Raw genomic sequence first — 14,196 nt, 5'->3', positions numbered from 1 at the left:
CCATGTTTCAGTTGTTCAGTCAAACACCAGCAGCACTAAGAAGAATCAATTCCACAACGTTACAACAGCCATGACTGAAAGAGCAGCGCAGCAGCTCTCTGTTATCTCTTCAGATAAACGTTTAGCCCTTCAAATATGGATATTGGCTTCTTCCCCAAACCATCAGAGCACTGTCACAGACACTATCACAGATTAAGTTGGAAGCCCAAATCACTCTAGTATGGCAGGATATGTAGAGTAGACATGTTGCTATGATACAATATCTTACTACAGAGACTACACGGGACTCCTTTTTGAGAAGGATGGTGTAGTCCCTCCAGCGGTCACAACTGGTGAGCACTACCTGAGTGAGGCTACTTATAGCTTGCCATCAGTGCAAAGTCACAGAGGACTAACTTGTGTTTCACATCTCTCAGTAGTCCTGTATGTAGGACCAAGCATTGTACTACCCTCAGATTGATTATCTGTCTAACTAGCAAGACGGCACAAACGGATCTGGGACCAGGCTACTGTCTCAGCATTCATTATTATGTTGACTACTAGTCAAAGGTCCTATATGTATGAATACATGGTCCATCATAAAGATGTAGGATCTTCATTTTATCAGTATTGTCGTAGCAAAATAATCCTGCAGCAACAGCATTTTAACGTTTAGTCTATACTGTTGCTTGATCGGTGGTTAGGCTATTAGCTGGACAAAAGTAGGCTACATGAAAAGTGCAATTCTGTTAATATAACCATATGTTAGTGCAAGTTTTCAGTTAGTTTATGTAAATCACTGAGTTAATCTGCATTTCCTGCAGTGCAGGAATATTGTCAGCAGTAAGAGTGATCAAATTTAAGATGTTACACCTGTAAGTGACGACAATGTATGGTCTATGGCCTTTAGGTCTCCTGGGTGTTATGTCACGGTCCATAACCTTCTCCTCTCAGCGGTGGTGTTCTGTGCATTTATGGACCTGTCATTTTCTGAGAGAGAGAGAGAGAGGGAGGGGCCAGTTTGACTGACATTGCTAACCAATTACATTTGTGTACCCTACACAGAAGACTTTTTACATGTAGTTACATGTAATCTGATTACAAAACGAGTAATTATAATCAGTTAAGTTACCCGGAGAAATATTGTAAGCAGATTACAGATACTTTTGAAAAACTAGAGTATTACTTCTTGGATTACTTTTGAATTCAGAAAGGACGTTTGCAAAAGAATACATGATGACACCTTTCTGTTTTGTCAATGATATTCAATTCATCATTGAAAAAAGGCATAAATGTAAGTTTGTTCCACATGAGCGAGTCTGACCACAAGTCAGAGACCACTATGATGACAGGTAACGAGTAAATGTATCAAATTAGAAAGTAACCTACCCAACTCTGGACAAACACACTCAATTATCTGCGCTTGACCCTGAATCCATTCCCATTTTTGTGCCCCTTTTGCCCATTGTAAAATAAAACAAAGAGCATGTGGTAAATACATTAGAACACATAAGGCTTCAGCAGAAGACGTGACATTTTATCTGGGGCCTATTTTCCCCTTGGTTGTCACATCAGTACGTGTGAAAGGAGCGTTACTGAGCCAATCCACCCAGGCACTGGAGCGCACTGACACGTTTCACTGTGTTTAATCAGCAGGTGATGGATACTCCTGGCTCAACCTTGTTTTTTTCTGGACTTTCTAAATCTGCAGTTGTCTTTCATGCATACACATTACAGCATTAATACATATATTCTGTCCTGCTGTCACCTTGTCTGTCTTTCTCTCTGTTTCTCTTTCTCTCCCTCTATCTGTTTCTCTCCCTCTGTTTCTCTCTGTTTCTCCCTGTCTCTCAGTCATTAGTGTAGCAGCTTTCACCGCTCTACTTCAGTTGCAGAAGGGACTGACATTTTTTTTTACATTGTAGAATAATAGTGAAGTATGAAATAACACAAATGGAATCACGTAGTAACTAAAAAAGTGTTAAACAAATTCAAATATGTTATATTTGAGATTCTTCAAAGTAGCCACCCTTTGCCTTGATGACAGATTTGCACACTCTTGGCATTCTCTCAACCAGCTTCATGATCTAGTCCCCTGGAATGCATTTAAATTAACAGGTGTGCCTTGTTAAAAGTTCATTTGTGAAATTTCTTTCCTTCTTAATGCGTTTTAGCCAATAATTTGTGTTGTGACAAGGTAGGGGTGGTATACAGAAGATAGCCCTATTTGGTAAAAGACCAAGTCCATATTATGGCATGAACAGCTCAAATATGCAAAGAGAAACGACAGTCCATCATTACTTTAAGACATGAAGGTCAGGTAATCCGGAAAATTTCCACAGGAAAGGAAGACCCAGAGTTATCTCTGCTGCAGAGGATAAGTTCATTAGAGTTACCAGCCTCAGAAATTGCAGCCCATATAAATGCTTCAGAGTTCAAGTAACAGACACATTTCAACATCAACTGTTCAGAGACTGCGTGAATCAGGCATTCATGGTCGAATTGCTACAAAGAAACCACTACAAAAGGACCCCAATAAGGAGAGACTTGCTTTGGCCTAGAAACACGAGCAATGGACATTACACCGGTGGAAATTCGTCTTTTGGCCTGATGAGTCCAAATTTCGAGATTTTTGGTTCCAACCGCCGTGTCTTTGTGAAACGCATAGTCGGTGAACGGATGATCTCCGCATGTGTGGTTCCCACCGTGAAGCATGGAGGAGGATGTGCCTTGCTGGTGACACTGTCAGTGATTTATTTAGAGTTCAAGGCACACTTAAACAGCATGGCTACCACAGCATTCTGCAGCAATACGCCATCCCATCTGGTTTGCACACACTACCAGTCAAAAGCCACCCTTTGCCTTGATGACAGCTTTGCACACGCTTGGCATTCTCTCAACCAGCTTCACCTGGAATGCTTTTCCAACAGTCTTGCCAGTTGAGGACTTAGGAGGCGTCTGTTTCTCAAACTAGACACTCGAAGGTACTTCTTGCTTAGTTGTGCACCGGTGCATCCCACTACTCTTTTGATTCTGGTTAGAGCTAATTTGCGCTGTTCTGTGAAGGGAGTAGTACACAGCGTTGTACGGGATCTTCAGTGTCTTGGCAATTTCTCGCATGGAATAGCCTTCATTTCTCAGAACAAGAATAGACTGACGAGTTTCAGAAGAAAGGTCTTTGTTTCTGGCCATTTTGTGCCTGTAGTCTAACCCACAAATGCTGATGCTCCAGATACTCAACTAGTCTAAAAAAAAGGCCAGTTTTATAACTTCTTTAATCAGCACAACAGTTTTCAGCTGTGCTAACATAATTGCAAAGGGGTTTTCTAAAGATCAATTAGCCTTTTAAAATGATAAACTTGGATTAGCTAACACAATGTGCCATTGGAACACAGGAGTGATGGTTGCTGAAATGGGCCTCTGTACGCCTATGTAGATATTCCATAAAAAATCTGCCGTTTCCAGCTACAATAGTCATTTACTACATTAACAATGTCTAAACTGTATTTCCGATCAATTTGACATTATTTTAATGGGCAAAAAAATAGCTTTTCTTTCAAAAACAAGGACATTTCAAAGTGACCCCAAACTTTTGAACGGTTGTGTGTGTGTGTGTGTGTGTGTGTGTGTGTGTGTGTGTGTGTGTGTGTGTGTGTGTGTGTGTGTGTGTGTGTGTGTGTGTGTGTGTGTGTGTGTGTGTGTGTGTGTGTGTGTGTGTGTGTGTGTGTGTGTGTGTGTGTGTGTGTGTGTGCGTGCGTGCGTGTGTATATGAGTTTCTCAAAAGATTTTGGAAAAGTTTTAATGTTTTCCTCTTATCCACCAACAGTCACAATGTGTCCTGTTTTGAGGTTCAGAACATTGGCAGCTTCATTAAAAAGTACCCGCAAAACACCAGTCTCAACATCAACAGTGAAGAGGCGACTCCGGGATGAAATGAAACTGATGAAAGTTTTAGTGTGATGCTGCATCATGAGGAGGAGTTTTGTGGCTGACAGTAGTTCACTGTGATCTAATTTGGTTTCGTATGAATCATTTAACCCTCGCTACACAGAGCTGCATTCTGTCAGTCTTAAGACTGGAAGGTGCCATTGGAAAGTGCCACATTTTAGGGGTTTGTTTCATCAGCTGTGGTTATACTGATGTAAAAATCTGTTGGAATAAGAAGATTAAAACAAGACATTATTGCTGCAGAATTAATTGCCCTTTTTCTGTTGTCATAAACAAAGTCAATGGCCCATGAAAGATTAATCATCGGAAGTTTTACCAAGTATATCCAAACAGTTTGTTCTTTTCTTTGTCGACATTCCACAGCTAATTGCTCTGTATTTATTTTAACTTAGTGAACCTTGATAAACAATCCTTTAAAGAGAAGCATCTCATTTAGGGCCTCAGCGATGCGTTAAATACCACAACAACTTAACGAATTCCTCTCTCTGCATCGGGGTTCCTGCTGATGCAAAACTTGTTGGTGTGATGAGAGAGAAAAAAAAGGAGCCTGAAGAGTGACTTGTACAGTGAGGGAAAAAAGTATTTGATCCCCTGCTGATTTTGTACGTTTGCCCACTGACAAAGAAATGATCAGTCTATAATTTTAATGGTAGGTTTATTTGAACAGTGAGAGACAGAATAACAACAAAAATATCCAGAAATTCGCATGTCAAAAATGTTATAAATTGATTTGCATTTTAATGATGGAAATAAGTATTTGACCCCCTCTCAATCAGAAAGATTTCTGGCTCCCAGGTGTCTTCTATACAGGTAACGAGCTGAGATTAGGAGCACACTCTTAAAGGGAGTGCTCCTAATCTCAGTTTGTTACCTGTATAAAAGACACCTGTCCACAGAAGCAATCAATCAATCAGATTCCAAACTCTCCACCATGGCCAAGACCAAAGAGCTCTCCAAGGATGTCAGGGACAAGATTGTAGACCTACACAAGGCTGGAATGGGCTACAAGACCATCGCCAAGCAGCTTGATGAGAAGGTGACAACAGTTGGTGCGATTATTCGCAAATGGAAGAAACACAAAAGAACTGTCAATCTCCCTTGGCCTGGGGCTCCATGCAAGATCTCACCTCGTGGAGTTGCAATGATCATGAGAACGGTGAGGAATCAGCCCAGAACTACACGGGAGGATCTTGTCAATGATCTCAAGGCAGCTGGGACAATAGTCACCAAGAAAACAATTGGTAACACACAACGCCGTGAAGGACTGAAATCCTGCAGCGCCCGCAAGGTCCCCCTGCTCAAGAAAGCACATATACATGCCCGTCTGAAGTTTGCCAATGAACATCTGAATGATTCAGAGGACAACTGGGTGAAAGTGTTGTGGTCAGATGAGACCAAAATGGAGCTCTTTGGCATCAACTCAACTCGCCGTGTTTGGAGGAGGAGGAATGCTGCCTATGACCCCAAGAACACCATCCCACCGTCAAACATGGAGGTGGAAACATTATGCTTTGGGGGTGTTTTTCTGGGGACAGGGGACAGGACAACTTCACCGCATCAAAGGGATGATGGACGGGGCCATGTACCATCAAATCTTGGGTGAGAACCTTCTTCCCTCAGCCAGGGCATTGAAAATGGGCCGTGGATGGGTATTCCAGCATGACAATGACCCAAAACACACGGCTAAGGCAACAAAGGAGTGGCTCAAGAAGAAGCACATTAAGGTCCTGGAGTGGCCTAGCCAGTCTCCAGACCTTAATCCCATAGAAAATCTGTGGAGGGAGCTGAAGGTTTGAGTTGCCAAACGTCAGCCTTGAAACCTTAATGACTTGGAGAAGATCTGCAAAGAGGAGTGGGACAAAATCCCTCCTGAGATGTGTGCAAACCCGGTGGCCAACTACAAGAAACTACAACTACAAGAAACCCAACAAGGGTTTTGCCACCAAGTACTAAGTCATGTTTTGCAGAGGGGTCAAATACTTATTTCCCTCATTTAAAATGCAAATCAATTTATAACATTTTTGACATGCGTTTTTCTGGATTTTTTTGTTGTTATTCTGTCTCTCACTGTTCAAATGAACCGACCATTAAAATTATAGACTGATCATTTCTTTTTCAGTGGGCAAACGTACAAATTCAGCAGGGGATCAAATACTTTTTTTCTCTCACTGTATCTGGTTCATCCTGAGATTCTGAAGTAATTTGTCCCAATCAACCGGTAGAAGTCATTTCTAACAATGTCTAAACTTTCTTTCATCTGCTTTGTTTCCATAGAGCCCAGCCCTGCTCCTGGATGGGTGAGGTCCCTGCCAACCCAGTCGGCCACTGAAACCCCCTTCGCCCCCACCTCTCGCCTCCCAACGAGGACCCTCTAGGTCCTCCAGAGGAGCAGCAGGGATGTATCAGGAGGTGGCCTTCCTAGCGGGCAGCACGGAGAAAGAGTTCACGCCCTTCCACTTCCCCATTGAGAACCAGCAGGAGGTGGTAACCAAGAAGGGTGTGTTCTTCAAGCGGCAACGGCTGCTGCGGAGGCCCAGTGAGGGGCAGGAGGAGAACGACCTATCAGCCGTCATCAACGTAGGCGGGATCAGGTACAATACCAACAGAGTCAAGAGTTGCTGTGTTCATCTCGATAATCAATAGTCCATAATCAGAAGATTTTGGGTGCAAGATTTAAAAGGCATATAATCCAGGCATTGGTCTTGCTGCTGCTAAAGAGCATTATAACTTGAAGAGTATTTCAGTGACTATTGTGCAAAGTTGTTGTGCAGCGGTAACATTGTGTGTTTTCCTCTCACCAGGTACCGTATCCCCTGGTCCGTTCTGGAGGAGTTCCCTCTGACGCGGCTGGGCCGGCTGAGGGGCTGCAGCTCATTGGACGAGATCATGGAGGTGTGTGACGACTACGACGACGGGTGCCAGGAGTACTTCTTTGACCGCAGCCCATCTGCGTTCCGCACCATCGTGACGTTCCTAGCAGCAGGGCGGCTGCGGCTGCTGAGGGAGATGTGTGCCCTGTCCTTCCAGGAGGAGCTGGTCTACTGGGGCGTGGAGGACACCAGGCTGGAGTGGTGCTGCCTCCGAAAGTTACGCATCAGGCAGGAGGAGCTCAAGGAGCAGCTGAGGATGGAGGAGGCAGAGCTCACCACAACCCTGACCCCCCAGAGCTGTGAGGATGGGCAGGGGCACGCCGGAGAGGGAGGGGGGGAGGAGGAGGAGAGCCGCATGGCGGGGTGTATGCGCAGGCTGCACGACATGGTAGAGAACCCTCAATCTGGACTACCTGGGAAGATCTTTGCCTTCTTGTCGGTGGTGTTTGTGGCCATCACCGCAGTAACGCTCTGCATCAGTACCATGCCCGACCTCAGGGAGGAGGAGGAGAGGGTGAGTTCACTTCCTGTTTACTCCCTACTCACAGGGTTTTACTTCTGGGTCACACTCGGGTGGGTTATACATAGGGCCAGGAGTTTGACCTGAGTTACAGACCTGGAAACTCTGGGCACATCCATATCTACATTCTGCTCTTAGTTGGATGATGTTTGAGGGACAACCTCCACATAGTGAGTCTTCACCCTAATAGTAACTAATCTTCACAGAGGCAACGTGATGGCTCAGGGATGTTGTCATGGACGACTGCCACACTCAACTCCCAATCACATTAATACCAGATTATTCCATTTGTCAGATCACTGCTGCTGCTGTTAAGGCACTCTCGTCTTGCTCTTATTCAGGCAATAAAGGAATAATTAACAGAGAATATACAGTGCCTTCAGAAAGTATTCATACCTCTTGACCTATTCCATTATTTTCTTTACAGCCTGAAATATTAGCAAATGTATTGAAAATGAAATACAGAAATCTCTCATTTGCATAAGTATTCACACCCCTGAGTCAATACATGTTAGAATCATCTTTGGCAGCGATTACAGCTGTGAAACTTTCTTGGTAAGCCTTTAAGAGCTTTGCACACCTGGATTGTACAATATTTGCACATTCTTTTAACAATTCTTTAAGCTCTGTGAAATTGGTTGTTGATCATTGCTAGACAGATATTTTCAAGTTTTGCCATAGATTTTCAAACCAATTTTAAGTCAACTGTAACTAGGCCACTCGGGAACATTCAATGTCATCTTGGTAAGCAACTATATTTGGCCTTGTGTTTTATGTTATTGTCTTGCTGAAAGGTGAATTTGTCTCCCAGTGTCTGTTGGAAAGCAGGCTGTGAACCAGGTTTTCCTCTAGGATTTTGCCTGTGCTTAGCTCTATTCCGTTTATTTTTATCATAAAAAAAGTCATAGTCTTTGCCGATGACAAGCACGCCCATAACATAATGTGTTGTGTTGGATTTGCTCCAAACATAACGCTTTGTACTTAAAACATGAAGTTAATTTCTTAGACCATTTTTTTTTGTAGTTTTACTTTAGTGCCTTATTGCAAATAGGATGCATGTTTTGGAATATTTCTATTCTGTACAGGCTTCCTTCTTTTCATTTAGTTTAGTATTGTGGAGTAACTACAATGTTGTTGATCCATCCTCAGTTTCTCCTGTCACAGCCAGGAACTCGAACCGTTTTAAAGTCACCCTTGGCGTCAAGGTTGATATCCCTGAGTGATTTCCTTTTTAGTGACTGGGTATATTGAAGTGTTAATAATAACTTCACCATGCTCAAAGGGATATTCAATGTCTGCTTAAATTATTTTTCATCTACCAATAGGTGGCCTTCTTTGTGAAGCATTGGAAAACGTCCCTGGTCTTTGTTGTTGAATCTGTGTTTGAAATTCACTGCTCGACCAAGGAACAGGTAGTTGTATGTGTGGGGTACAAAGATGAGGTTGTCAATAAAAAATAATGTTAAACACTATTATTGCACACAGAGTGAGTCCATGCAATTTATAAAGCTCCACAGTGGACGTGTCATAATACCCATAAAATCTAGCGGTCAAACAGGGAAATGGTTCCAATAATTTTTCCACCATTCATTTTTCCCATAGGAGATTTTAGAAACACTTAAAATAAGGGCTGTGGTTTGTGTAGGCTTACCCCTGCGTGACATTTTGATAACCGTGTAAATCTCTCTCCAACAAGATTACTATTATCAATATATTTGGCTCTATTCGAAAATGCTAATTAGCATCAAAGTAGACATTATGCAAGACTACAAATCCCTGAAAGCCTCTGCACATCTTTAGCTAACACCTTTACTAACAGGTATTGTGTAAATTTAGCCAATTTATTCATTACTACATTTAGTTAGTTAATCCAAACTTTACCTCTATTCAGCAGTGTCATCCAGATCATGGCATTTGTAGTTCTATATGATATCCACAGTAGCAGTTAATTAGCATTTAATTTTGGGAGCTAAATACAGGCAAATATATTGATTTTAAAAATCACCTTGTCCGAGAGAGATTTACATGGTTATCAAAACGGGTAAGGATGAGCTTACATGAAACACAGCCCTTATTTTAAGTGTTTCTAAAATCCACTATGGGAAAAATGTATGGTGTAAAAACAATTAGAACAATTTCCCTGTTTGACCGCTAGGTTTTATGGGTATTCTGACACATACTGTGGTACTCTGTGTGACTTGTTAAGCACTTTTTTTACTCCTGAACTTTATTTAGGCTTGCCATTGCAAAGGGGTTGAATACTTATTGATTCAAGACATTTCAGCTTTTCATTTTTACTTATTTTGTAAATATTTCTAAAAACATAATTCCACTTTGACATTGTGATATTGTGCGTGTGTGTGTGTGTAGGCCCGCGACAAGGGGTCAAGGGGTATGAATACTTTCTGAAGGCACTGTAGATTAATAATCAGTACATTACGCCAGAGGTTGTCCTCTTGTGGTCCTCAGGGGTCCCATAGGGCTTAGAACTTGGCCAGTGGCCACCTAATGTTACTGCACCAATTTCACTGAGCAAGATAAGTAATTATATTATCTTCTTCTTCTGGGTGTTTCATGTCTAGTAGTTGTGCCTCTGAGACCTCAGTGTTCCTGCTGGAGTGTCTTTGTGGGGCAACACAGTCAACCTCCTGAATGACATCAATAAAGCTTTAGAATGATTTAAAGAGAACCTCCACAGGCTTCTCCCGCTACCAAAGAGACCTCTGCGTCGGGGTGAGAGGAGGGTGGAGAGGGGGTGAGGATGTGCTATATCTTCAAAGTGGAAATCAGAGTGCAAGGAGGGTTAACAAGCGAGCTACAAGGAGGGTCAGCGAGCTAACTACAAGGAGGGTTAGTGTTAGCGAGCTAACTCCCCAAACAATACCATCTCTTAGAGCGTTCATCTCCTATTAGGTGAGGTTACTGGCTGAGCTTTAAAAGAGTAAATACTGTAAGTTATTGAGGGAGACAGAGGTCAGGCGAGGATATATACAAATGTTGTGTTACAATGAGAGGGAGAGAGAGACTTGACAAATGGCCAAGAATACTCTGTACTTGTTGATAGGGAGCAGTATCTATGGAATGTTCTCTGTTTATTCTCATGTCCATGTTTGAAGGTTAAGGAGGGTTGTCTAAGCCCATGTTGTAGGTGACGCTATGGGCTGTATTTTTGTATGTGTTAATGTTAAGCAGAGCAATATTGTGACTAAACACTTCATAGAAATCCAAATCAACTATCTTCATTAGTGAGAGCTAATAACCTGAGCTGTGTGAATGGAGTCCGCCCACCAGCCTCCTCCGTTAGTTTAGCTAATATTCATTAACAGGAGGAGGCTTTGATGGTGATCAGCATAGATCTTCCCACTATGGATGTAAATGTCATGAAATCCCTAGGACGCTGCCTTTATTGAGGTGTATGCTGAACAAAAACATAAACGCAACATGTGAAGTGTTGTTCCCATGTTTCATGAGCTGAAATCAAAGATCCCAGAAATGTTCCATATGCACAAAAAGCTTATTTCTCTCATTTTGTGAACAAATTTGTTTACATCCCTGTTAGTGAGCATTTCTCCTTTGCGAAGATAATAAGATAGGAGTGGCATATCAAGAAGCTAATTAAACAGCATGCTCATTACACAAGTGCACCTTGTGCTGGGGACAATAAAAGGCCACTGTAAAAGGTGCAGTTTTGTCACACAACACGATGCCACAGATGTCTCAAGTTTTGAGGGAGTGTGCAATTGGCATGCTGACTGCAGAAATGTTCACCAAAGCTGTTGCCAGATAATTAAATGTTCATTTCTCTACCATAAGCCGCCTCCAACGTCATTTTAGAGAAAGGCAGTACGTCCAACCAGCCTCACAACTGCAGACCACGTGTAAGCACACCAACCCAGGACCTCCACATACAGATTCTTCAGCTGTAGGATCATCTAAAACCAGCTACCCGCATAGCTGATGAAACTGTGGATTTGCACAACTGAAGAATTTCTGCACAAACTGTCATAAACCGTCTCAGGGAAGCTCATCTGCGTGCTCGTCATCCTAACCATGGTCTTGACCTGATTTCAGTTTTGTTCTCACCTTCAATGGCCACTGACACGCTGGATAGGTGTGCCCTTCACAGATGAATCCCGGTTTCAAATGCTATGTATGGCATCATGTGGGTGAGCGATTTGCTGATGTCAACGTTGTGAACAGAGTGCCCTATGGTGGCAGTGGGGTTATGGTAAGGGCAGGCATAAGCTACGGACAACAAACACAATGTAATTTTATCGATGGCAATTTCAATGCACAGAGATACCGTCACGAGATCCTGAGGCCCATTGTCGTACCATTCATCAGCCGCCAACATCTCATGTTTCAGCATAATAATGCACGACCCCATGTCGCAAGGATCTGTTACACATATCCTGGAAGCTGAAAATACCCCGATTTTCCATGGTCTGCATACTCAGCAGACACGCCGCCCATTTCTCTGGATCTACGTGTACGACAACGTGTTCAATTTCCAGACAATATCCAGCAACTTCGCACAGCGTCTGCTAAATGACTTAAATGTAAAAATGTAAAATAACATTCCAGGCCACAATCAACAGCCTGACCAACTCTATGCGAAGGAAATGTGTCACACTGCATGAGGCAAATGGTGGTCACACCAGACACTGACTGGTTTTCTGATCAACGCCCCTACCTTTTTTTTAAGGTACAGTATCTTTGACCAACAGATGCATATTTGTATTCCCAGTCATGTGAAATCAATAAATTAGGCCATAATCTATGTATTTTAATTCACTGATTTCCTTATGAACTGTAACTCAGTAAACATTTTGAAATTGTTGCATGTGTTTATTTTTTCTCAGTGTAGATTCAGATGCAGTTTATCATGATATGTTTCCGCTATAGGCTAAACTCATGAACGAACTAGACCAGCAGGATAATAATCGAATACATTTGTAGTCTTACAGTAAGAGTTGGCGTCCTCAACCATGTTAAATGTTACGTTCTGTTTATGAATTTAGCTTGTTGTTCCTCCGTCCAGAGGGCAGGCTTGTCTCACCTGCTCAGAGATGTTCTGACAACCCTTGTCTTCCAGACTCAGTTAGACTCTAACCTTCATATCCCTTTGCCTGTGTGCAGTTGTGGATCCATTAAAACTGAAAAAAAGTTGTGGTTTTTGTAAAAGCATCAGAGGACAAAACCAAGGTGGTGTTGGTGATGGAAAGCACTTAGCTTGTCTGTTCTAATACAGCTCAGTGATTCAGGTCCACATAACAACTGCACATACACATATGAAGAGTTTTATGGGTGTGCTTATTGCCTCTATCTGGATGAATAGAGGATTAAAGTGTGTGTGTGTCCCCTCAGAGTAGAGTGTTTCCCAAACTCGGTCCTGGGACCCCAAGGGGGGCACGTTTTGGTTTTTGCCCTAGCACTACACAGCTGATTCAGATAACCAACTTATCATTCAGCTTTGATTATTTGAATCATCTGTGTAGTGCTAGGACAAAAACCAAAACGTGCACCACTTGGGGTCCCAGGACCGAGTTTGGGAAACGTTGCTATAAGTAGTGTGTCCTCTGAGTTTGTGTGTCAATTTCAGTCTTTTCACACCTCAGTGTCAAAATGGCTTATTTCTCCCCCTGTAAACATCTGTGGAAATGTAGGACTTGTTTTATCCGTTTTCTTCTCTCTGATAAATACAGTGCATTTGGAAAGTATTCAGACCCCTTGACTTTCTACTTTATGTTACGTTACAGCCTTATTCTAAAATTGATTAACTAAAAAATGGTCCTCATCAATCTACACACAATATGATCAATAATGATGGTTTATAAAAAATAAAAACAGAAATACCTTATTTACGTAAGTATTCAGACCCTTGCTATGAGACTCAATTGAGTTCAGCTGCATCCTTTTCCCATTGATCATCCTTGAGATGTTTCTACAACTTGATTGGAGTCCACCTATGGTAAATTCAATTGGTTGGACATGATTTGGAAAGGCACACACTTGTCTAAGGTTCCACAGTTGACAGCGCATGTCAGAGCAAAAACCAAGCCATGAGGTCGACGGAATTGTACGTAGAGCTCCGAGACAGGATTGTGTCGAGGCACCGATACCAAAATAATTCTGCAGCATTGAAGGTCCCCAAGAATCTCTCTTGACAGGCAACAAGACCGCCTGGGTTCAGGCCAGCGTACGTCTGCTGTAATGTAATTGATTGCCAGCGTGAATTATGGGAATTATTCCAGTGAGTTATTTCAGTCTAGTGAGAAACAATTACATTTAAGAAACATAATAAATTTTTTAAATAACTGGAAAAGAAGCCAGGAAAATAGATGATTTAATGTGGGAGATTAAACTTCTCTCACTCAAATGAAAAATATCAATGACTTCGAAAGTCTAAAGAAATGTCCTACTGTGGAGAAAGTCTGTTCCTCAGTCATTGTATTGGATTAGTGTGTTAGTCATCATATGGGGAACGCTTTGCCAAAAACAAAATCATCCAAGACGAGGCTTCCACAGAAACAGGCACACCCTTTGGAGAGGAATGAGACAGCTACTATCACTCTGCTCTGATCATACACCAGGATCCTGAGGCCATCTACCCTCAAGCATTTTCTATCACACGTACACACACAGCATGGCTGGCGGGCAGCACCTTGATCCTCTGGATCTCCTGCTGTCTCTAACAGCATCTCTGTGAGTTGAGTGCCCCTACTGCCTCTTTAGGCAGCTTTATTTAACCAGGTAGGCCTGGCCAAGATAAAGCAAAGCAGTGCGACAAAAACAACAACACAGGGTTACACATAAACAAATGTACAGTCGTGGCCAATTTTCACAAAGTCTGCTGCCTCAGTTTGTATGATGGCAATT

The 14,196-nt window shown here is 42.4% G+C and overlaps 1 protein-coding gene across 1 annotated transcript in view; it reads left to right on the top strand.

Annotated features, from left to right (window-relative positions):
* Positions 1-14,196, top strand: part of LOC115173718 (potassium voltage-gated channel subfamily G member 2) — a 39,178-nt gene that overhangs the window by 8,878 nt on the left and 16,104 nt on the right. Inside the window, exons 2-3 of the mRNA XM_029732056.1 lie at positions 6,202-6,518; positions 6,729-7,311. Of these exons, the coding sequence (XP_029587916.1) occupies positions 6,325-6,518; positions 6,729-7,311 (777 nt within the window). The 5' untranslated portion in view covers positions 6,202-6,324. The remainder of the gene's footprint in view (positions 1-6,201; positions 6,519-6,728; positions 7,312-14,196) is intronic.

The sequence above is a fragment of the Salmo trutta genome, chromosome 34 (genome assembly GCF_901001165.1).
Source record: "Salmo trutta chromosome 34, fSalTru1.1, whole genome shotgun sequence".
In the NCBI taxonomy this organism is placed as follows: Eukaryota; Metazoa; Chordata; class Actinopteri; order Salmoniformes; family Salmonidae; genus Salmo; species Salmo trutta.
This window is presented reverse-complemented; position numbering and strand designations above follow the sequence as displayed.